Source organism: Hemiscyllium ocellatum, chromosome 7 (assembly GCF_020745735.1).
Source record: "Hemiscyllium ocellatum isolate sHemOce1 chromosome 7, sHemOce1.pat.X.cur, whole genome shotgun sequence".
NCBI classification, from domain to species: Eukaryota; Metazoa; Chordata; class Chondrichthyes; order Orectolobiformes; family Hemiscylliidae; genus Hemiscyllium; species Hemiscyllium ocellatum.
In genome coordinates this window covers 73,663,124-73,688,936 of record NC_083407.1, presented here as the reverse complement: position 1 = coordinate 73,688,936, position 25,813 = coordinate 73,663,124, and the positions used below count along the sequence as shown (strand labels likewise).

General features: G+C 40.0%; 1 protein-coding gene across 3 annotated transcripts in view; it reads left to right on the top strand.

The window, feature by feature from the left end:
• Positions 1 to 17,295: 17,295 nt before the first annotated feature.
• The window catches only part of pde1a (phosphodiesterase 1A, calmodulin-dependent), a 239,350-nt gene continuing 230,832 nt past the window's right edge, over positions 17,296 to 25,813 (top strand). Inside the window, exon 1 of one of the 3 annotated variants that reach the window (XM_060827981.1) lies at positions 17,296 to 17,876. In XM_060827981.1, coding sequence (XP_060683964.1) covers positions 17,824 to 17,876 — 53 coding nt within the window. In that variant the 5' untranslated portion in view covers positions 17,296 to 17,823. The remainder of the gene's footprint in view (positions 17,877 to 25,813) is intronic. The other 2 variants (XM_060827979.1, XM_060827980.1) reach the window with 2 other exon arrangements.

Genomic DNA, 25,813 nt, shown 5'->3' with positions numbered 1-25,813 from the left:
CCTGAGGTGGGAATTGAACCCAGGTCTCTGGCGCTGTGAGGCAGCAGTGCCACTATGCCGCCCCAATTGATGAGGCAGAACTCAACAATGCCCCGGTTCTTTCAGCCTCCAGAGAAAGATGTATTTGAGATGATTAGCATGGAAAAGAAAGGCTAAGTGCTGTAGGAAGAACTGAGGAGGGGTATGAAGCAGAGCCTGATATAAACACGGAGATGATGCATACATGCCATCTGTCAGTATTTGGCTGCTACTTTGGGTAAGGAAAGTGGGGTGATTGCAAAGTATGAAAATTGTCTTAAAGTGTGGTGCCAGGAATCAATGATTCACTTTAAAGTTTTCTCTTCTGAAGCTTGTGAATAGGAGTTTATGCTTCAGGTATGCATGCACTTTTGTTCCAGTGGCAAGTGTTATTTGGAAACATGATAAAAGTAATTCTCCTGAGTACAGAAACCACTAAGGAATGCATCTAATATCCACAGCTTTCAATGTGGTTCTTTGCCTTGTTGTGGCAGATTTTGTTTGGCCTCTCACAGGCAATCAAGACAAAGCAGCCTAAATAATACTGTCCGCTGCCCTTGTGAAAATGCTAACAGCTATGGCTGTAGTCACATATAGTCATGGAGTCATATAGCATGGAAACACACCCTTCAGTGTCACCAGTCTATGCCAACTTTGTTCCCAAACTAAACTAGTCCTGTCTGCCTGTCCTGGGCCAATATCCTCCAAACCTTTCCCATTCATAAACTTATATAAATGTCTTCTAAATGTTGTAACTCGATTTGCATCCACCACTTTCCCTGGGAATTCATTCCACACACAAATCTCTCTCTGGGTAAAAAAAGTTGCCCCTTTTTCCTCTCACCTTAAAAATATGCCCCCGTGTTTTGAAATTACCCACCCAAGGGAAAAGACCCCTGTCATTTGCCTTATCTATGACACGCAGACGAATTTCTGAAGCTAAAGACGAAGCCTGAAGCCTGAAGTTGAAATCTGGATTTATGTATTGGTTGCATTGTCAGCATTGGATTAATGGCATTCTAGGCCTTAACAAGTTCACCTGGGTCGATTCTTTAGAACTTGAGGGAGAGCAAATTCCTGTCCCAAAGCTCAACTCACATTCTCCTCCAACATTGGTAACTATGCTGTGAGAATGGGCTAAAAGTAAAAGGTCTGGCCATTACAAACCATTTCAGACACTTGAACACTGGGCTGTGACCCAGCATACTTTGTATTATTTGGTCTTGTATTCTAGTATCTAATCCTGCTGCCAAGTTTATGCCCTATATCTATGATAGATGCAAGCTGAAAATGCTGTTGATTTCCATTCCTGTTATGTTCTGGCCATTTCTAAATTGCACATATTTTTGCAGATAATCTATTGTTACTCGTTTTACCAAAAGTGTTTTCTGCGCTACGTACCATTGATTTTAGCTTCAAATCAAAATCTAAGTGGACTGCAAATGACAGAATATGTTACAACAAATTTCAAGATCAAAATTTCACAGTAAAGACACATGTCCCTGTTCTTCTCCCCATTTAGATGCTTTATGTAAAGCTTGACATTTGTGTAACTCAGTAATTGCCCTACGAAACAGCAATTGAATATAGAGTATTCAATTGGCCTGGATAGGAATATAGGCCTATACCTTAAACTTACCAGGCAAGTGCTTAACTCAGTCTCATTATAATCACAATTTAACTGTTCAGTCATGATAAAGGATTGGCCAAGGCCTAGAGTTTGAATTGCAGGTTATTTTCTATATTGCATGCTTTGGAATTGTCAGTTCTTTTTGTTTGAAGCAATCAACTTTTACGGCTTCTCCGTGTTGACATAAACTGGAAAAAGAATGGAATAAGTTGAGAAATTAGCTCGGAGTTTTGATGAGGAGATGAGTACTTTTCAAATTTATTTTGATTTTGCTCATGCAAGTAGTACACAAAATGTAAGCAGAACAATACCTTCAATAATGGTTTTCTCCAATAAAGCTAGTTTACCCAGGCTAGCGATAGCGGATTCTGAAGTAAAGTAACTTGTCACTTGTTTTTTTTTCATTGTAGTTAAGTTTGGAGTTGTCTGGAAACTGGATCATCACCATAACATTTAGCATGAACTTGATTTATCCTTTTAATGTCACTGACCTAAATAGGTTGGTCAAATGGAAGATCAGCAAAATGATTCTCTAGCCTGGTTCTCCTTCTTACCGTCAGCAATCTCACCAGACTATTGCACAAAGACAGCAGGAAATAGCTATTAACTTCAGATTATTCAGTTTATGATTTGTTAGACTTTCATGCAAGTTACCTGAAGATATTGTCATATGTCTTTGGAGGCGTAAATACAATAGTGCACATTCTAATTCTTCCCATCGGCTCAGATTTCAGAAACTGTGAAAGCAACAGTACTTACCATTGATTTTAAAGATTATTGCTCACTAAGATCAAGCAATCTCAGTTGTTTGGATTTCTGCTTCTAAAGCACGAGGTTGGATCTCACATTTTTTCAAGCTGAGGCAAGTGTTCAACAATATTGATGCCAGGTGCTAGCATGGATAGAAGCTTGGCTGTCTGGCAGAAAGCAGAGAGTGGGGGTAAAAGGGTCTTTCTTAGGATGGCAGTCGGGGACAAATGTGTTCCACAAGGCTCAGTGTTGGGACCACAACTTTTCACTTTATACATTAGTGATTCAAATGAAGGAACTGAGGGCATTCTGGCTAAGTTTGCAGATGATACAAAGCTAGGTAGAGGGGCGGGTAATATTGAGGAAGCAGGGAGGCTGCAGAAGGATTTGGAAAGGTTAGGAGAATGGGCAAAGATGTGACAGATGGAATACAATGTGGGAAAATGTAAGGTCATGCACTTTGATAAGAAGAATAGAACCATGGATTATGTTCTAAATGGGGAGAAAATTCCGAAATCTGAGGTGCAAAGAGACATAGGAGTCATAGTTCAGGATTCTCTCAAGGTAAACTTGCAGGTTGAGCAGTTCGGAAGGCAAATGCAATGCAGGCATTTATTTTAAGAGGATTTAAATATAAAAGCAGGTATGTACTTCTGGGGCTCTATAAGGCTCTGGTCAGACCACATTTGGAGCATTTTACATAGGTTTGGGCCACATATCTCAGGAAGGATGTACTGTATGAGTGGGTTCAGAGGAGGTTCATGAGAATGGTCCCAGGAATGAAAAGCTTAACACACGAGGAACGTTTGAGGACTCTGGGTCTATACTCGATGGAGTTTAGAAGGATGAAAGGGGATCTCATTGAAACATACAGAATACTGAATGGCCTGAACAGAGTAGATATTGGGAAGATGTTTCCATTGGTAGGAGAGATGATGACCTGAGGGCATAGCCTTACAGTAATGGGAAGACCTATTAGAATGGGGATAAGGAGAACGTCTTCAACCAGAGAGTGGTGAATCAATGGAATTCACTGCCACAGAAGGCTGTGGAGGCCAGGTCATTGAGTATCTTTAAGATGGAGTTGGATATGTTCTTGATTGCCAAGGGGATCAAGGGTGACAGGAAGTAGTGGGAGAATCTGGTTGAGAAACCAATCAGCCATGATTGAAAGACAGAGCAGACTCGCTGGGCTGAATAGCCTAATTTCTGCTCCAATGCCTTATGTTCTTATGGTCTAAACAACAACAACAATGACACCTTCCCACCAACAGCAAACCAACTGCACCTTGTATTCATATATCACCTTGCAAGACATCCCAAAGCTTTTCACAACAGTGTTATAAAGGAGCCAGCCGTGGAAGAAATTATCAGGCCAGAGCCCCAAAGCAAAATGGCTGTGTGGAGGAATGCCCAGTACTGTAGGAATGTCCTCCTTCATTCCGGGAGTATTAATGCCATCATCATTTCTCTGATACCTCATACTCATCTGTCTGTGCTCTTATCCCCATCTCCCACCAAGACTGATGCTCTATCAGACTCACTGTACTGGTGCCTGTAGCATCATCTCATTTGCTGTCTCCCACTCACCCCCTGACACCACTAACCCTGTATGCCCACTGCACTGCCTATTCCCTTGCTTGGGACACCTCTCTGCCTGCACCAAAAAATGTAGCTCTGCCACAACTTTAATCTCCCAGAAGTACCTGCCTCTCCCTCATTCCAGGAGGAAAACCACCCACAACTGGGCAGAAAGACAGATTCGAGGTAAGTTATGAGACGAGGATCCTGACTGATCACCTCAAACAGAGCCCAGACTGGTGTCTGAGGCTGCCTTTGACTTATTGTACCAGTACCCCATGTGTGAATCTCCCTTGACTTGACTGTGGCCTGCTGACAATTATGACAGGTTTTCTGGCTTTGTCTCTGTACTAAATGGCAAGGTGACGCCACAGTAAACATTTTATCTCACATTTCAGTTTGAAAAAGATGTTGAAACCTACATCTCAAGAGGCAAATACAATTTGATGTCCTTGTACATATTTCTGCAGACAACAGTTCTCTTTGTGACTGACATTTGATAAATATTTGAATCAAAGTATCTAATTTTTGGTGATAACAATGTTAATTGCACAGCTTGTGAGAATGATATATATGTTGCTCACAAAGCAATTACTAAAGTAACCTCAGCATTTCAGCATTCAGCAGAGTTAGTACATGCAATGCACATAATGTGGTTTCACTGGAATGTGTTGAAGATCTGCTTCCCTATCCTTCTCTCTTGCCACATTTCATTGTCCCTTGCCTCACTTCTACTTTCCAGTTCCATTCCACTGTCTATCCATCTCTCCTGTTCGGACACATGGCCTTAGACATTTCAGATTGATGATGATCATAGAGACCAATGGATGGGAGTCATACAGCACAGAAAAGGGGCTTTGGCCCATCAGGTCTGCACTGACATGACTACCACTAAAGCCTGCTAATCCCAATTTCCTGCACTTGTCCCATATCCTTTGATGGTATGATATTTCAAGTGCATGTAAGGATCAGGTCAGGAGTGGCCATAAAAAGCTTTTGTATTACTTCAGGATGGGCTGCATGTGATGCCAGTACCAGTCCACAACCTTCTATTTAACTCGCAGATTAATGTACAGGTCTTTCTGCTATAACACATTCTACTAGCATGAATTCACTTTAATGTGATTGGAGACACTGTTTCTAAAACACCAACTTTTAAAACGTGTGTTGGCTATGACGTGATTAAATCACCAACAGTTTAAGCACTGTTTCCAAAGCGCGATTTTTCAACAATGTACGGTTACATAAGAACGCAAGCATCATGTTATAGAAGAACTACCCATACATCTGGATATTGTCACTGAACCCCAACAAAAGTTCCCTTCTCACAAAAGAAGGAGGTGAGCAAACTTACAGTTTGCCTGACCCTGATTGACAAGTTGCTCAGTCAATCACTGCTGTGGAGGGTAAAAGAACTCTCTAAAAGGTGGAAATACTTTGTCACGTGGACTGCTATCAGCCAGCAACATTGTCTTGTAAGTTAAAAATGGATACATTTTTGAAGCATAAGAAGATACAAAAACAATGGAGAGACATTGGGAAAGTGAGATGAATATTCAGTTGCCTATCACTCAGCCAATTACTTAACTGATCAGTGAGTCATATCCTCCAATCTTTACAAAGACTTCAGAGCAGTCAATCAGTGGTGGGATGAGACATGAGGAGAATAAAATCTGTGCAGAATTACATATATCACAGTTCTCATTGTAATACTAATTGGTCGTGCTGGAAATTTATAAAGCAAACTATTTTTATAAACTGAGGAATGTTGCCGAGTCAACTTTGTCTCCATTAAAGTCAAAAGTCATTCTTCCCCATGTCAAGTCTTAAGTTAAAAGCAAGTCTTGAGTTGGACTGAAGTACAAGTTACTGACTTGAGCCAAAAACCTGATTGCTGATTTGGGACTCTAGAGATTGCTGTCTGTTTCATAGGAATAATAATGGTATACGCTAATAGTCTTTATAGTTAATCTGCTTACGAATCTATTTTACTATTGCAAAGAAATTTATAGCAACCTAATTAAATGCAAATTGGACCATTACATTATCAATATGCTTTGACTAGATAGTGCTGTTTGTGTAGTGCCAGTGACAATGGAGTTAGCAAATATTAATTTAACAGACAACATTTGTACAGCCTGTACATTATTTTGATCATCCAACCTGTAACATTAGCCATTTATCTAGTTCATGTTGTCTGGACTAAGGACTAACGTAAGCTGAATTCAGACGTGAACTAGTCAATTAATTAATGTAAAATCATATTGGGACTATGATATTTTTCCTTTGAAGCAGATAGTAATTTACTGAAAAACATGCTCTTTTTGAAATAAAACAAAAGACACTTTTCATAGTTGTAAAACTGAACTGAAAAGTTATACATCATTTAGAGTCATAGAGATGTACAGCATGGACAAGACCTTCGGTCCAACCCGTCCATGCCGACCAGATATCCCAACCCAAACTTGTCCAACCTGCCAGCAGCTGGCCAATATCCCTCCAAACTCTTCCTATCCATATACCCATCCAAATTCCCCTTAAATGTTGCAATTGTACCAGCCTCCACCACTTCCTCTGGCAGCTCATTCCATACACTTACCACTCTCTGCATGAAAAGGTTGCCCCTTAGATCTCTTTTATATCTTTCCCCTCTCACCCTAAACCTATGCCCTCTAGTTCTGGACTCCCCGACCACAGGGAAAAGACTTTGTCTATTTATCCTATCCATGCCCTCATAATTTTGTAAACCTCCATAAGGTCACCCCTCAACCTCCGATGCTCCAGGGAAAACAGCCCCAGCCTGTTTAGCCTCTTCCTATAGCTCAAATCCTCCAACCCTGGCAACATCCTTGTAAATCTTTTCTGAACCCTTTCAAGTTTCACAACATCTTTCCGATAGGAAGGAGACCAGAATTGCAAACAATATTCCAACAGTGGCCTAACCAATGTCCTGTACAGCCACAACATGGCCTCCCAACTCCTGTACTCAATACTCTGACCAATAAAACAAAGCACGCCAAACACCTTCTTCACTATCCTATTTACCTGCGACTCCACTTTCAAGGAGCTATGAACGTGCACTCCAAGATCTCTTTGTTCAGGAACACTCTCTTGGACCTTACCATTAAGTGTATAAGTCCTGCTAAGATTTGCTTTCCCAAAATGCAGTACCTCGCATTTATCTGAATTAAACACCACCTGCCACTTCTCAGCCCATTGGCCCATCTGATCAAGATCCTGTTGTAATCTGAGGTAACCTTCTTCGCTGTCCACTACCCCTCCAATTTTGATGTCATCCGCAAACTTACTAACTGTACCTCTTATGCTCACATCCAAATCATTTATATAAATGGCAAAAAGTAATGTACCCAGCGCCTCTCCTTATGGCACACCACTGGTTACAGGCCTCCAGTCTGAAAAACAACCCTCCTCCACCACCACCCTCTGTCTGCTACCTTTGAGCCAGTTTTGTATCCAAATGGCTAGATCTCCCTGTATTCCGCGAGATCTAACCTTGCTAACCAGTCTCGCATGAGGAACCTTGTCGAACACCTTACTGAAATCCATTTGTGTTTACTTTTTAAAAACTTCTGGTGCAAAGCATTTCAAAGGGGAGAAAATACAATTGTCATTTTAATTTTTTGCTTTGATTATTAGGCTCAAATTTATATAACAATCACATAAACAAAATTTTTATATAATAGTATTATTTTCAAAATGATTGCAGATGTTCTGTTGAATCATTTGTACTGTTTGAAAATATGCACACAGACATATGGTAAATGAATTACAATCTTACGTTTCAAATATGTCAGAAATCAGATTCTAGCCATTGGGACTTAAGATACAAATAAAACTATCCCAAAAACATTCCACATTCTGGAAAAAAATCTATGTTAAAAATATATGTGAGGATGAACACCTTTCACCCTAAAGAGTTACATAACTGTTCATTGTGTTTTACAAGTATCAATCAGAATAATGATATGTTGATAGTGTTTTGCTAAGCCTTATAGCGAATCTGTATTGTATAGCGAATCTGTATTATGGAATGCGTAGTCACATGGACGTGTATAGTGCTGGTGCATTCAATGGCAAGTTAGATATACAGATGAAGGAAAAAGAAAATAGAATTGAAAGTTAACAGGGTAGGATGAAGTAAGATGGAGAGAAACTTGTATCAAGCGCTGGTGTCAATTAGTAGTGTTGAACAGTCAATTTCTCTTTTGTTGACTTTGTAAAGATTGGAGGATATGACTTACTGATCAGTTAGGTAATTGGCTGAGTGATAGGCAACTGAATATTCATCCTACTTTCCCAATATCTCTCCATTGCTTTTGTATCTTCTTATGCTTCAAAAATTTATCCATTTTTAACTTACAAGATATAATGTTGCTGCTTGATAGCAGTCCACATGACAAACTATCTCCACCTTTTGGATTTCTTTTAAACTCCTTCCTAACTCTCCATAATTTTAAAATAATGACTCCTTTATCACAATCTTCCAAACCAGAGGAAATAGTATTTACATTTCACATGTATTAAAGCCTTCATCGTTTTCAAAGTTGCAATGAGTTTTAGCCTGTTTATTCTAATGGAAATAGTCCCAGGATCACAAGTCTTGTCTCAGAATTTCCTAATCAATGTAACATTCCCTTTTCTTTCTTTCATTTGCATAAATTGATAATTGCTTCTTTACTGTTGTACTTTATGACCTAAAATTAGCATAAAGGTCTTTGCAATTCATCTGATTCCACTCAGCATTGTGAATGTCTGACTGGAACCTCATTATTATTGGACAAGTTTTACACAGTGTTCATTGTAGTATACCTGTTGGAGGAATCCCAAAAATCAGAATTGCATAATGTAATTTAAAGGCACATACCACATATGAAGAAAGTGTACACTCAGACTGCAGACAAAGCTATGTGTGGAAGAAGCACTGTTAGATTCCTTTGCTTCTGCAATGCTACCTTTGAGTCTTTGGAACAGGGCAAACTACTTGCTATCAGCACATACGTGCATACACTAGTGGGAAGAGTTGACTGAGCTGATAAAGCAGTCCCACCTTTCTCCTGAACTAAGAAATGCCAATTTAGCTCACAAGATATGATTGCAAACTGCAAGGAGTTTCCTTATACACTCAAAAGCCCTGCTCCTGATCACCTTTGTGAAACAACTTTATTTGTTCCAAAGCAGAAAGTTGCCCAGAATCTGAAACAAGAGCCACAGCTGGAAGATGCAAAGCCCACTTCCATAGATTTTCCCATCCACACAATGGAGATGGCAGGCATACTAACAGTTATCGTCATTGTAGTATTGAAGGCGACATTAGGCAGTGTTTTTGCAGCATTGTTCTAACATCACAGTTTGCTGATGTGACAAAGTAGCTCACCCGATTGATACACATCACATGAAAAAACCCAAGGTCTGAGAAAAGGCCACTGGACTGAAATGTTAACTCTGATTTCTCTCCACAGATACTGTCAGACCTGCTGAGATTTTCCAGCAATTTTTGTTTTGTTTCTGATTTACTGCATTTGTAGTTTTTTCAACTTTTATTGAAAAGTTGGGGATCATTGTAAGAACTCTGATATAATTTCAATCAGATGGATTAGTGCTATTCAAGAACCTGGTTTCACAAAGTGCCTGAAATAATAATAGTCCTCTTAAACTACCAGTGAGCTGCCTTTGACTATGTGATTCATGTATTTTCAAGGTTAAGTTGAGAATGGGCCAGGCCTTTCAGGACATCTCACAGGCAGTAAGTCTCTGTTAGCAGACAAACCAGGAGTTAAAATTCCTCACTGTATACTCATCTGAAGTTTCTCCTTCAGCGAGGCAAACCATCCAATACAAAACTTGTGTCCATGGCAGAGGTCACCCAGCTCTTAATGGATTTATACAAAAATGAATCTCCAATTTAAAAGATTTTTATTCTGCTGTTCTTTTTTGAAGATAAAAGGGAACATATTCTTCCTCCTAAAATGTTGAAACACTGTAAATTATTAAGTCGAGTTGCAATTTATAATAATTGCAGCAAATTGCTCTAAACATAAAATGTACCTCAAATGGGACGGCTGGTCAAAATAGCAGAATTATTCCAGGTTTTAAACAGATGTTCTTGATTGGGCAGTTTAGTTTCTGTGACAGATGACTGTGTACACTCAAGCTGCAAGCAAAACAAATTACACACAAATAGAAACACTGTGCATTTGTTTCTAATGTTGGAAGTTCAACATCTTGTTAAAAAAAAGCTGCACCATTTTAAGCTACTTGGTTTTGAATGACCTTTCCTGCATGTTTATTTTATATAGATACAGTACATCAAACTTTAAATGCATGTTTACAACCAGTTCCTGGAAATGCTGTAGTTTTCCTATTCCTTGTTTTTTCATAATGTATGCTTTACCCTGCTTCATGGTGAAATAAGACTGAAGTCATTAAAGTTAAATTGTAAGTTTTTCCACTCTTTGTTGTGGTAATGAAGCATGAAAAACAAACATGCCTGCCACTTAGTTGTGATCACCAAAAATTCTTGTTTACTTCACATCGATAGCTTACAACAAAATTATGATTCGCCTTTATACACAAGTTAAAGTATCAGGCAGTTCAGTTTGTACACTTTGTTTATTTCTCAATGAAAGGTTATGATTAATATATAGTCTGAGAGTTCTATGCAATTCGCAGATTGCACATATACACTTTCCTTTATATTCCAAATTAGTAGGGCCCCAATGGGACAATTGCTGATTTAAGTCAATCATTTGGCAATTGAAATAATTCCACAGTGGCTGGTATCCCGTGACCAAGTCACCCTTTATTTACACATGGAGAGTTCTTGACACTGATGCAGCTCCCTCACAGCCTGCTCTCCGAGTGAACAGGATGTCTGACACTCTGGTTCTTATTTGTTCAGCCAGTGCTCCCTGTTTGAACCAATTAATAGCTCCAATCAGGGAACTCATATTCTATGAGGTCCACTTGGCTGACTCTTTACAGTCGCTACAGAAATAACTGCAACTTTTACCAAAGTACCAAGGGACAGAATTATAAGAACAAAGAACAGTACAGCACAGGATAGGTCCTTCATCCCACCAAGACTGCAGGACATATTATGCCTTTCAAAACTAAAGAGCCTTTTGCCTATATGCTATCTGTATCCCCCAATTCCCTGTCTATTCATCCACGTGTGAAGATGCCTCTTAAATGTTGCTATAGTATCTGCCTTCAGCAACTCCTCTAGCAGCACATTCCAGGCACTTACCACCCTCTATGTAAAAAGCCTATCTCTTACATCTCCTTTAAACTTAATCCTGTTTAGCTTAAACTTATGTCCCCTAGTAATTGACATTTCAACCTTCGGAGAAAGATTCCGACTGTCCTTTTCATTCGTGCCTTCCATCATTTTATAAACTTCACCCCTCAGCCTGCGACTTTCAAGTGAAAATAAACCAACTTTGTCCAATCTCGCCTCGTAGCTAACATCCTCCAAACCAGCCAACATTCTGGTAAACTGTTTCTGTATCCTCGCAATAGTCTCCACATCCTTCTGGTAGTGTGGCAACCAGAACTGTACATAATATTCTCACTGAAGTTCTATAGAACTGTAAGATGACTTGCCAATTTTTATACTCTGTGCCCTGATCGATGAAGGCAAGGATGCTATATGTCTTTTTGAACAACTTATTGTCTTGGGTTGCCACTTTCAGAGTGCTTTAGACCTGTACATCTAAATCCCTTCGTATGTAAATGCTACTTAGGGTTCTGCCATTTACTGTATATGTCTGTCCTGCATTAGATCTCCCAAAATGCATCACCTCATATTTGTACAGATTAAACTCCATCTGCCATTTCTATGCCCAAGTTTCTAGCCTATCTGTATCCTGCTGTATCATAGAACATAGAATATAGAAAAATATAGTGCAGTACAGGCCCTTCAGCCCTCGATGTTCCGCCGATCCAAGCCCACCTAACCTACACTAGCCCACTATCCTCCATTTGTCTATCCAATGCCCGTTTAAATGCCCATAAAGAGGGAGAGTCCACCACTGGTACTGGCAGGGCATTCCATGAACTCACGACTCGCTGAGTAAAGAATCTACCCCTAACATCTGTCCTATACCTACCACCCCTTAATTTAAAGCTATGCCCCCTTGTAATAGCTGACTCCATACGTGGAAAAAGGTTCTCATGGTCAACCCTATCTAAACCCCAAATCATTTTGTACACCTCGACACATCTTGTGTCATCTGGCGTTTCTTCCTCATTATCCACAACTCTCCCAATCTTTGTATTGTCCACAAACATACTAATCTGACTGCCTATATTGTCCTTCAAATCATTTACATATATTACAAACAATAGGAGTCCCAGTGCTGAACCCTGTCGAATACCAATATTCACAGATCTCCAGGAAGAAAAACACCCTTCCACCATTACTTTCTGTCTTCTATTGCGAAGCCAATTTTGTAACTACCTTACCAGCTCACTGCTGATCCAATGTGACTTTACCTTTGTATCAGCCTGCCATCCAGGCAACTTCCACCACCCCACCTTCATCAATCATCTTGTCACTTTCTCAAAAAACTTGCTTGTGAGTCACAACCTTCCCCTCACAAAGCCTATTGCTAATAAGTACAATTTATTTCTAAATGTAAGTAAATCTTATCACTAAAAATTTTTTTCCCAATAACTCCCCCACCACTGATGTTTGGTTCACTGCCCTTTGTTTCCCAGAGTACCGCTATTGCCCTTCTTAAACAAAGGAATGATACAGACAGGAAGAGACAGACTGGTCATAGTTGAGGAAAGCCAACTATAGTGAGGGAAGCAGTTAAGTTACTGCAAGAGGTTTTATTGTGGCTTTGTAACTCCGGCAGATCATTGATATTTGTTTCTGGATTCCCTGACCAATAAGAGTGGGCAGCTCATTGTTAAAGCTATATTATTTAAAAGGTCGCAAGGAGGGGTCAGAATGGATGCAAGCTTTAGGTGTCCAAACACAGATAGCAGTTGCTACAGAGGTGTCTTGTGGTTCCACCCCTGTTAACCCAGTTTTCTGTGACATCCCTAGCAGTCATGCTGTAGGGCATAGAGACCTGAAGAGAAATATTCATTTATTCCAGTGTGCACATGATCAGTTGCAGAAACAAAGCAAGTGAGAATTTGTGAGCTAGAGGAACAAGGTCCCTCACTCATGGAGCATAGTGCTGAAATCGATTGAAAAAGCTCATGCGGGAAGGAAAGGGAAATGACATACCACCTTTAATTGCCCCTCTTGACTTCACCACCTGGGTTCCACTCCTGAGACTAACATAACTTGCTGCTCCAGACATTATTCTTTCTTGAAGCTCTCTGAATGGCCTCCACTGATATTCACATTCAGCTTACTGTCATTCCTGAGAGAAACTCTTCACAATATTATCAATCCTTCCCCTCCACAGAATCTATTTCTTACACTCAGCAGTTCTCATTGCAGAAGAAGAGAGCACAGAATTCCAGAGTGAAAGAGAGAACCGAAGGTGATCCTTCAATAATAACCACCCTGACTGCAGCTGGGAGCTACAGGTACCCAGACAGTTGGAGTACAGGGACCTTGAAGACAGAGAGATGCAGGCCTTCCTCCTTGGGAGTAACTTTAAATTTTGGATCATGTCCAGTCCTGAGTTTCTGCCTTGAGTCTTCAAATGGCTAACAGTCATATTCTCAACCCATAGGTCTTTAAATAAATGGTGCAAGACATCTTGTGGGTGATGGGCTCCAGAATGGAGAATTTGCTTCCTTTCCTCTCCTACTGTGATGCCATTTTGCCTAATTATTATTAACGCAGTGTGTATTGGAACCCGAATGGCAAAGTATTGCCAGTTTGAATGATTTTCAACAAGCTCCGTCATGAACATCATTGATGCTGCCCTTCAAGCATAGCTTTAGAATGTCTCTGAAGCATTTTCTTTATCCTCCACAGACCACGAGCTAGTTGAGAATAGAGTAAATAGCTGCTGACAGGGGAGATGTTTTTCAGCCATTTGGACAATGCGTCCACTCTTATCGCTGTTGATGTTAGGGAAGTTTTACCTGAAGCTTATGCTGTTGCCTCCATGGAGTTACACTTGCATTTGTTTGATGGTCCACAGGTTGAATCTTGGTGAAGCTGTTGTTGTCTGATCTGTAAACACAGTTTGCTACTTCAAACAAGATTGAGGAAAGCCTCAACTTGGCTATTCAATACCTCTCTGAGGTGCAGCCAAGTGCTCCTTAGTTCTTTGCTAACAGAGGTGATTCCCACAAAGATGGAAACAGGCACATGGAAGTGGGAATGCTTTTTTAAGTCTCTGTTGTCTAATCACTTGTCTCTATTGTTGTCTTTTGCCTTTCAAACCTTGAGCTAAACATTATGCAGGGAATAAAAGATGAGCAGTGGATGTCAGTGAAATGGAAATGCCCCTGATTCTATGAATGTGCTTTATATTCGAAGGCATTGTGTATAATAGTGATGAAACTTATGGTGGTGGAGCCTCAGATTGACTGAATCATGCTTGTATGAGTCTACTATAAATGACAGTTAGGCAATTGCAGAAACTCTGGCCACGTCAGATTCATCCTGCTCCACTTCTCACCTTGGTCTTCCCCTTTCTCCTTCCCTTGCTCATTATTGAAGTAAAATCTCCTTCCATTAACAATTGACTTGTGGGCCTTGAACCATTACAACAAAATTGAAGGACCTGTGCTATTGGCGACTAAGTGGATGTAATTCAGTCAAGACAACCGCAGTGTTGTCCCCTGATTAATGCATTTTAGTGCAGTAGATTATGAAATTCTGCATTGATCACCAGCAGAAATGAGTTGGAGGCAAAGAAATTCAAGATTGCGAAATCATGACTGCCACTAGCAATGTGTGTCCACCTGGTCCACTAGACAGGAGGTTTTGTGTCAGGAAACTTTAAATATTAAGCAGCAATATTATGAGAAAGTCTGACTATTAATCATGTCTATTATTATCATTTCTTTAAAGCTAGAGCTTTAAGTTCAACCCATCCAGCCCCTTGAGGAACAAGTAGCTATTTTTTTAAAAAGGGAAAGTTTTGCTATTGCCACTGATGTTGTTGCTGATGTAAAACATGGTAAGGGGAGCAGAAATACCACCCAGGGTCTAGGAAAGGAGACTCTCGGAACAAGTCCTTGTGAGCAAAAGCCTTTCCTATCGGCAAGGAAACAGGTGTCTTCATTCAACATTTATAGCACTTGCTCCTGTTAATTTCACAGTGCTGTCAATTCTGCAGTGTTGTCAAAAAAAGTTGAGAGAGTGTACCACAAGCCTCACTGTGCTATGTTCATATTGAAGTTCATTGTATTCATTTTTTTCATCATTTTGTTTGATGTCGAGAATCTCATTTTTCTGAACTTGCCATATTTTCCCAACTCATTCCTGATTAAGGGCTTATGCTCAAAACGTCAATTCTCCTGCTCCTCGGATGCTGCCTGACCTGCTGCGCTTCTCCAGCACCAGACTCTCGACCATATTTTCCCAACTGACTCACCTTGGCCCACGTCATTTACAGGCTGGGAAAACTTAGCCAGACTTCTTCCCCATATAAGTGCTGCACATTTTCAACAATGTGGGCAGCTCTCAGAGTTCAAATGGGTCAGAGATTGAAAAATGTAAAAATGCAGTTGACTGAAGATTTAACCTGGATTCTGGTTTGAACAACCAGGTCAGAAATTTCCCAGACTGTCTGAAGCGCCCCAGGTTGAACAAGGTGAGAACCTGATAAGACGTTAATGAGCAAATGGCAACCAGTGCAATGGTTGTTGATTCTAGACAGGATATGACCCGCTAGCCAGGTGAGGGGTCTCTAAAGTTGCGTAAAATGAATATTATGAACTTCAATGTGCATCTATCATAGTGAAACTTTTGCTTTAGTACAGCCTCCATTTTTCAGGGCTACCAAATCAGCTGGACATGTCTGGTTTTGCTATACCCATCTAGATGTTAGTGGAATATGGATGTTAGTTCGTAATGCCAACATAATTGAAGCAGAAGGAGAGTGAGCAATTTCTGGTGTAAACTGTGTCAAACTTGCATCCGATTTAGAAGATATTTCTTTCCCCCTTCCAGGTTCGTCTACAAACCTATTTGGGTAACACTGAGTTCTAAACCTTTCCTGATCCTGTGCAATTGCAATCTATTTAAAATGCAATACTTCAAGAGAAAATTGTGCTTCAGAAAATATTCCTTGCTATATTTGATTGGCAGCTTGCTAAAGTATGGAAAATACATTTAAAAATTAATTCCTTTCAAATTTAAGCATTTGAAATTCGATTGAGGTTCCACAGCTGGTGAATAACCCAGCTTTAGTTACTGTAAATTACGGATAAGAAATATGAAAAACTTCTTTCTATTTAGCTTGGCATACAGTAGTCTGATACTAAATAATTTTCATAAAGTAGTTCAGAAACCTTTAGAAGTTACGTATTTGCATTGCTGGTCCCAAAATTTCACCTTAATATAATGTGTGTCATCGTAGGCCTACGTATAAGTGCAGTTAGTATTTTTCAAAGTTAAGTTACAAGTTTTTAGAACACCAATATAGTGATGGTGACCTCTTGAATTCCTCACATCTACAGACGCACTTGTGTTAACTGCTAAATGGAATTTAGAGTGACTGCAAGGGTATGGAGCTGGTCGTTAGTAATTATAATACTCCTACAGGGGAAATAGTATATAAATATACATTTCACAACCTTCATTATTGGTGGTTACACCCTGAACTAGATAGGTTTTAAGTTCTGAAATTCCTCACTAAATTTCACCACCTCTTAACTCCCTTTTCCTCTTTTAAAGTGTTCCTTAAAACCTGTCTCTTTTGAGCAACCTTTTAGTTCAAATGCCACCTAATGTGGCTCAGTGTCAAATTTAGTCTGATATTTCTCCCACACAGCAGTTTGTACATTTTACTACATTGAGATGTTAAACAACTGCAAGTTATTTTTGATTAAATTCAGTATGTCTCTCTGACATGTTTCGTAGTTAACAAAATATTTTTCCATTTTCGACTTGTTGTTCACTGAATGAAACATATTAAAATAAATCAAGCACCTTAGCATATCTGGAATATTTCATTTATTGTATTTCACATTATTTGTCTCATGGATTTTCATTGGCCAAATTATTCTGGACTGTTACATCTACACATCATCTGTGATGAATAGAAGCCAGATTATAAAATAAATGCATTTCCAAAACTAGTTCTTATTGGGATGCCAGCCAGACTACAGCACAGAATTTTTCATCTTCGTCAGTCTGCGTACAGTACTTGCTTTTTACAAGATAAACTTCCTTCCAGACACCCCCAGGGAAATATTAAAACACCCATTAAGTGTTATTTAAGAAAGAGAAGTTATCCAGACCAAGTTTTGCAAGCTTTACTGCTTTTTGTTCTTTTTACAACTGGGGGTGGGTGGGGATTATTTTCTGTTCTGCAGTTTAGCTGAGACAAACATGGAATGTTTGTATGGTTACAATAATCTGTTACATTTTATACCTGGATGACAGTTGGCAAAATATCAGATCTTTCTCGCACTTTGCATATATAAGACTCTTCCCTTGTCATAACATGCCTCCCTCTGCTTTGTAGAGTGTGCGTTATTTGGTAGTACATAGACGTGCCTGTGTGAAGTGGCCTCTATGGCCTTATTGCTCAGTTGTCAGAGAGGGAGGCTTCCCCAGCACAAAAGACCAATCTCTCTGCTCTCCACAGTGGATTAGTTGAGAATAACTCTCCAGACTCTTGCGGGCTGTTTCAGAAGAAACTTCCTACGAGGAGTATAATTTTCTCCTTTAAATGGATGAATGTGTTACCATCAAGAAAAAGCATCTACAAAAACCCATATTTAGGTAAGTTTCTAGAATTTTGCATTTTGTTGCTAAAGTTTCTTTTCCCTTTCTGTTAAGAATTGTTGCAAAGAAATTGTGGAAGTGTTTTGTTGTAGTTGTGTAATAGTTAATTTTGTAAGCTGTCAATGTCCTGACAAATAATGTAATAAACCAGTAATGAAACCACTTTATGGTTTTTAAGATCCTTCCATTTTGCTGTTGATTAAGTGAACGTTTTGTACTTTGATCACATTTTTAAAAGTACCCTGCAAACTTTTTGTAGAGCATTGTACATGTGCTTGCTGTGTGTGGTGATATAAAAACAATTAGTTACAGAACATTGCATCGGAGTTCAATGCAACGTCTCTGTTTTTAATCATTAGTCAGTTAAACCTCTAGTAGAACTGTCATTTTTGCTGATGTTTGTCAAATGTTAATTTTAAGATTATGTTTGCAAAATAACCATTCTGTGTATTAGATGGACAACTGAAACACTGGGAGGAAATAGATTTTCATAGCTTCATAAAATGAGCAGAGTTTTATTTTCACTGAAACACCATTGTGGAGTTATTTTTTAATAGTTCAAAATATAATGCTTTCCTGTTAAAAAATAGCAGAATTTTGTTTTCAAAAAGGAGCCAAGATTTCTCATTGTAAAAGAATTTTTTCCCATCTGTCAGGATACCTTAATTTAACTGTCCACAAACTGCTGTAATTGACTTTGAAGGCAATCAAGTGGTCACCAAGCATGGGAATGGCATTATTCCTGGCACTCAGCATAAAGGGTCTGTGGTTGGAAAAAAGAAATAGTGTAAATGTTATTTTGTTTATGACAAGTAACATCCCGAGACCCACTTTCACTCCCATTGGACTAAAGTTTATGACATCTGTGGTGTATCGCAGCTGTGAAATTGATAGGATAAATAAATAGACGTAGATATAAAACATGAACGGCCTGTTTACATTGGCTTCTATAATTTTAAATGAATATAATGCTCTATGACAGTAAAAATCTGTGAGAACGTGCTGCGCTGACAAAGTGACAGTTTTCATTTTTAGAAAGGTTTAATCATCAGGTTGATAAAATGATCAGGCGCACATGGATCAGTGAACTGCATCTGAAGAATGCACTGACAAAGATAAAGACCTAAAACAGAGAAATTCAAATGCAGTGCCCATTGGTGTTTTGGTTTCTTACCTCCTGTTTATACTGAAAAAGCAGTTCAAACTCTGCAAGCTGAAGTATGCCCAACCCAACTGCGACTCAAATTCATAGTAAGTTTGATATGGAATTACAAAGGTAGTCAAGAAGCAAATGCTCTAAATGTCTCCACCAACTTCAGCCAGTATTCTTCCAGTTCCCAGGAAACACAGTTATTCTTTTTTATGTTTTGCATAGAGGACGGAGAAAGAGGGAGTAGGTAGGAAAGCCTCAACAATGTACCAGTGCTAGAGGAGCTTGCATATATCAGCTTTGGGTTTGTGTGAAACAAATATGTTGAGCTGACCTTGTGCTTGGCAAATGTTAAAATGATTTGTATCATTAATATGTAGTAATTGTTTTATGACTGAACAATGAATTCAAGTTTACAAAGTATTTGAGGGCTCCTATAGTGTCCCTACGTCTGGGTTAAGAATCCTGGGTTCAAGTTCCATTTGCTCCAGAGGTGTGTAATAACATCTCTGAACAGGTTGATTTTTAAAAAAATCTACAGAGGGATTGATAGGGGATCTATGGCGCAGTGGTAGTGTCACTGCCTCAGGATTATAAAATCAGGGTTCAAGTCCTACCTTCCTTGGAAATGCATTGTAACAGGTTAAATTGAAACTTATCTGGCTCTTGCCCCTACTGTAATGTCAGGCGGTCTAGTTTCAAATCCTGCCTATCCCAGATATATGACATAAGAAACCTGAACAGATTGATTAAACATAACATATAAAGTAACTGCTTCCTGAGAAAAAATATGAATAACAAGTAGAATTCTTGAATTGATTTCCACCTATGACTTATAATTCTTTGTATAATTAAAATGTAAAAATCTATCAGAGAAATTGAACATAGATTCCCTACAGTGTGGAAACATGCCATTTGGCCCAATGAGTTCATACAGACCCTCCTAACAGCATCCCACCCAGACCCATCTCCCTATCGTATCCCTGTAGCCCTGCATTTCCCATAGCTAACATATCTAACCTACCCATCCCTGGACACTATGGACAATTTAGCATGGCCAATCCATTTAACGTGTACATCTTTACACTGTGGGAGGAAACAAAGCACCCAGCAGAAATCCACAGACACAGGGAGAATGTGCAAACTCCACACAGTCGCCTGAGGCTGGAATCAAATCTGGGTCCCTAGCGCTGTGAGGCAGCAGTGCTCATCACTGAACCAATCTGAAATGTTCGAAATTGTGCTTCAATTACCTTTTGTCTTATTTTGCTTTCTCTTTTTAAAACATAATGGAACTTTCATTATCTGTATTCCCTTCTCTTCCCTTTCAGTAATGTACAAAATATTTCATTGGGTTAGGTATTACATATTCTGAGTTCTTGATCCTGGAGAATATAAGCTTTGTACTTGTGGCTGTATGTACAACCCAACAGAAGAGATAGGGTTGTCTGTCTGTATGCTGCAAGCAACTGGTTTTTGTCTAATCCCTGTGATAGGACTACTTTTGAGAACTTAATATCTATGCAACACTGAAACATCATTTGGGGTCAAGCGTTCAAAGCGAGTCAGAACTCAAGTGTTTCTGGTCCAGCAGATGATGTGTTGCTGACAATATTTTGAAGAATAAATAAGAGTGGAGTAATATTTACTTTGGGTGAGGATGCAAGTGCTGGCAATTGAGAATCAGCAGCCTGTTAGACCAATGTTCATTTTCTTGTGTGTCATGCCTAACTGATTATCAAGCAACAGTTTTTCTGGAACCCAAATGAAAAGGAAATCTCCCTGACTCTGTCCACACAGACACATTGTTCAGATATCAGGTGTTGGATACTTAATGAGACAATCTAAAAAGATCCCTTCGAAGTTCAAAAACATATTGTTTCAAATGAAGTGAAGGGACTTTGGGTTTTTGCTAAAGCTTTCATCTGGGGTGGCTAACTTCTCTGAGTTAACGAATCTTTCCTCAATAAGAAAAATAGAATCTGAATGCTTTAATTTCAATGCAGTCACTTTCAGCTTTTAGCTTTTAAAGTGTTAACATAGCTGCCTTATAATGTGTCTCCATTCAGTCAGAAGATTGTGTTTTAACTGTTCTCAATGACTGGAGTTCATAATCTAGACTTACATCTCTGTGCTGTAATGAGGGCCTGTTAGAGCCGAACAAGTGAACCCTTTTAGATGAAGATTAACCAGAGTCTATATCCCAATATGAAATATTTCATAGTCTTACTGGAAGAAGAAAGGAGATCAAAAGTTTCAAATCAGGAGGTGGGTTCGATTCTTGGACCTGGATTTTAACCACAATTGAAATCCTCAGTGAAACTGGTGGATGTGACCACCACATTAGAATTCCCATCCCAAACACAGTATCTGTCAATTCTGTGGAGGAAGTTTGTTTTTTGTACATTTGTGGACATTTTATGCAGGCAGCTGGCCAAAGTACCTTTGCTCCTGTGTGACGTTGTTGACCTGCAGGTCTGAAACACAAAGTGCTCCAGTTAAACCTGATAGGAAAAGTTCTGATTTTGTGGATTTGTTTGGACAATCTTCTATCCAGATCCTGGGTCAAATTTGTTTCAGTCCCAGACAGGAGGGATGAACTGGTTATTCCTCGACCCACTGTTGGTCACAACAAGGTTAAATCCAAAAGGATCCCTTCTCTTTTGCATATCTTTCTCCCTGACCCAGATGAAGCAAAACTTTCTGGAGTTTTGATGCAGCTCTGGCACTCAGAGGCAGGCTGTAGGCCCAGCCTGTCCCCACACCCAGCAATTCCACTCTTGTTCCAGGGTCACCAGGCTCAATTCCCACCACTCCGGAACTACAATCCACCTTTTGGCCACTTTCACCTGGTGGGGTTTGCGGAGCCAGGAAATATCAGGAGATTGTCTTCCTGACCAGGAAGTGAAAATCCAGACCATGAAATACAACTTATTTTACTCCAGAGTCAAGTCTACCACCCAGTTAGAGGCCAGAGGAGAGTCAGGAAGTGAACACCAGGCAAATGGGTCATGCTCTGGTATGAATCAGGAGCCAACAATTGTGGTGCTGGAAAAGCACAGCCGGTCATGCAGCATCCAAACAGCAGGGAAGTTGGCGTTTTGAGCATAAGCTCTTCATCAGGACCACACTTCCAGCACCACACTTCTTGACTCTGATCTCCAGCATCTACAGTCCTCACTTTCTCCTCGTTTCCTATAAATCAGGAGCCATTGTGTCTGCATGTTGGTCAAAATTGTGGGATCTCCATGTTCCAGCTGAGCAGGGCGTGGAAAGCTATGTCCCGGGATAGTACAGAAAAGTGTCCGTTAGCAAATTTTTAGCAATGTCCTGTTCTTCTTTGCTGAAATCTTCACTTCTTTTTGCGCCAAGGAAAACTGTTGAGCACATGAGCACCTTTCTGTCCCTCTCCAAATGAGATCGTGGTTGATTGGCTACAGGGATCTTCGAACAGTTGGCAGCTCCAAGGAAAATATTGGAAAGCCAGAGTCGAGCGCTGTGGAATTAATTTGCCAAATTAACAAGATGGATGTCTTCAATTTTACACTCGCCTCTGTCTCTCCCTATCCTTGTGAAAGTCATCAGAACTAAGAACAGAGACAGCAGACCAACCAGTTGAACACTAGCACCATGTTTTCATCATCTTGCTTCTTCTGTTCTGCTTTGTTTCAATGTGGGATGGGGAAACCTGGCCCAGTATGTTTATGAATCCTCCCCTCCCTTGTCAGTCTTCTGCAAGAACTGTTCCCTCCCGGACACCCTGGTTCACTTCTCCTTCATGTCCCCCAGCACCACGGCACCTTGCCCTGCAACCGCAGAAGATGCAACTCCTGCTTGTTGACTTCCTACCTCCTCACCATCCAAAACCCTAAGCACACCATCCAGACGAAGCAGCAATTTACTTGCACTCCACTTACTCTAGTCTACTGTATATGCTGCTCACATTGTGATCTCCTCCACATCAGAGAAACAAAGGGTAGACTGAGTGACCACTTTGCAGAACATCACAGAAAATGACGCTGAGCTTCCAGTCGTCTGCCACTTCAACACACCATCCTCTTCCGTGGCCAACATCCTTGTCTCAGGATCACAGCAGTGTTCCAGTGCAGCTCAGTGCGAGCTGGAAGAACAGCAACCTTGGGACACCTGCAACCTTCTGAACAAGATGCCAATTGGAGGAAAAGGAAACAGAGTTTGTGTATCACCTCAGAATGATAGAGGCTAATAAGCCAAGTCGTAGTCAATATTCCTAACGATGTAATAAGGCTTGGTCTGCCCTGGTATACAGTGACACTCGGAGGGACAACTGAAAGCTCTTTTTGAAAGACTATAGTTTATTGATTCAGTAGTAAATGTTGCCGAGAGTGTGATGCTGGAAAGGCACAGCAGGTCAGACAGCATCTGAGGAGCAGGAAGACTGACATTTCGGGCATGAGCCCTTTATTAGGAAGGGCCCTCCTGATAAAGGGCTTATGCCCGGAACGTCGATTCTCCTGCTCCTCGGATGCTGCCTGACCTGCTGTGCCTTTCCAGCATCACACTCTTGACTCTGATCTCCAGCATCTGCAGTCCTCACTTTCTCCTAGTTGTTAAGAGTGAGTTTGCAACAGCACAAGTAATCTACCTTGGACATGTAATGGCTCAGAGACTGGTACTGCCAAAAACAGAAAAACTGGCTTTGATGGAGTACCCCTGCCCCCAATCAGGAAATCATGGCTTAAAAACCGAAAGAACTGAGGATGTTGTAAATCAGAAACAAAAACATAAGTTGCTAGAAAAGCTCAGCAGGTCAGGCAGCATCTGGGGAGTGTTAACGTTTTGGGTCCAGAATAACACATTGGGATGTGTAATTCCTACTGCACACTTGGACTGCACCACAGCATTATCGCTACTCCATTGATAGACATATTTAAGAAGGAAACAAAACACAGCCAGGGAAGTGCCAAGCATCCTTTGGGAGGCTGAAAACCATCTTAATCAATAAGCCAGTGTTAACTGTCCTTATTGGCAAGGCAGCAATTGATGCCAATAACCTCAGTTCTGAAGTAAAGTCATACTAGACTTTAAGTGTGAACTCTGTTTCTCTCTCCATAGATGACGACAGACTGGCTAAGCTTCTAGGAGAAAGTGAGGACTGCAGATGCTGAGGCCAAGGCTAGGCTTCTCCAGAATTCTCTGTATATGTTTCAAATAAATCCTCCCCTGTTTATTCCACCCTTTTCAAATGGAATCCCTTTTCTCACTCCTTTTCTCTCCCCTGTCTCTCCTCTAATTCACTTGCTCCTTTTCTCTGTTATGTTCCCTTTTATTTCTCTGAAATGTTTTTGCCTTTTTTCTCACTCTACTTCTCCTTCTATCTTCACTTTCCCTCTCTTATTTTTCTCTTTAAATTCCAATTCTGATGTGTTCTTACTGAACTCTTGTCAGTGCAACTTTGACTGTTTTCACATTTAAATTTCTCTTTATACTCCATGACCACTAACGCTCCGAAATCTAGTGTTTCCAAATAATTCGATTGCCTAGTCACACATTTCAGTTCACAAACATACAATGCCTTCAAAGTATTAGAATTTATCCCACTCTGCTGAAATAAACTCACAGCTAGACATTTCAATTCATAGCATTCTTACTTCAATGTGCAAGAAATATGCAATGGTGTTTTCTTTTATTTTTCCTTTCTTAATATTGTATTGCCCACTTCCAATTAAGTGTCTTTGTCTTAGGTTTCAATGTCGGATAGCCTCCAAATGTGTGTTATGTCTACTATTGGAGAGCAGCACTCATTCTTTTTCTAGTATCACTCCGCTGTTGGTTGCAACAAATTTTAAGTTTAAGCAGAGTGGTATTGTGGCCAACTTATATAGGTCTCAGATTGCCAAGGTCAACATTTAAGAACAAGTCAGCCAGGTTTCTTTAATCAACCACAAATAACTGGTGTCTTTACAAAAAAGAAACTCACTCAAACTAAGAAGCAAAATTTATTGTCAAATGGTTTGAATTATACAAAAGAAAACACAAACACAAGTGTGCGCACACACACAAACATCTGAGGAGAAAAAGTAAATTCTTCAGAGTGTTAACTTTAACCAAGTAATATATTAATTTATGAAAAAAAGAATAAATTATGGATTGTCTCAAATGGTGTTCCGATACCTAACTATTCTGCATACAAAGATTTTAGCACAGGGGTATCTTATTGGAACAGCTGTATTTGTATGGATTCTCTTTGCTTCAAACAGGTAGATTTCAAGAAACCTTTCTTCAGCAACTCTCCCCAAGTGGTAATGATGACTGTCAATGGAATTTCAGGTCACACATAATGCTAAGAGGAGTTGCAAAAAACAAGTGAGCAGTAGGAAGTTGCTCTTCAGGCAGGTCAAATTCTGGTAGATGGGGTTCAAAATGCACCAGTATAATTCCATCTGAATGCTGGGCTGTGTGGCCCCTCTGTGAATGTTTACAGGCTATCTGACTCCATTCAGACTCCCTCCCTGAAGGTGCAACATTATTGCTGTTGTACCTTGTGTCTGTTGCTTAGCAAAGGTGTGCTTTAGAAGTTCTATACATATGGGCCCACAAAATCTTTTCAAACATTAATATTTATATTTCATTTCTTTATAATTAAACCTCAAATTGGGCTATCAGTGGCATATATTCACCATCACAAAATTTGCCCGCTTCCACCTGGCAACACTGTCTAGCTAGCTGTGTTGCATTCGCAGCCCATTTGCTCCTGAAGTCCTTAACCTTGCCTTTGTCCCCTCCAGTCTCAGCCATTCCAATG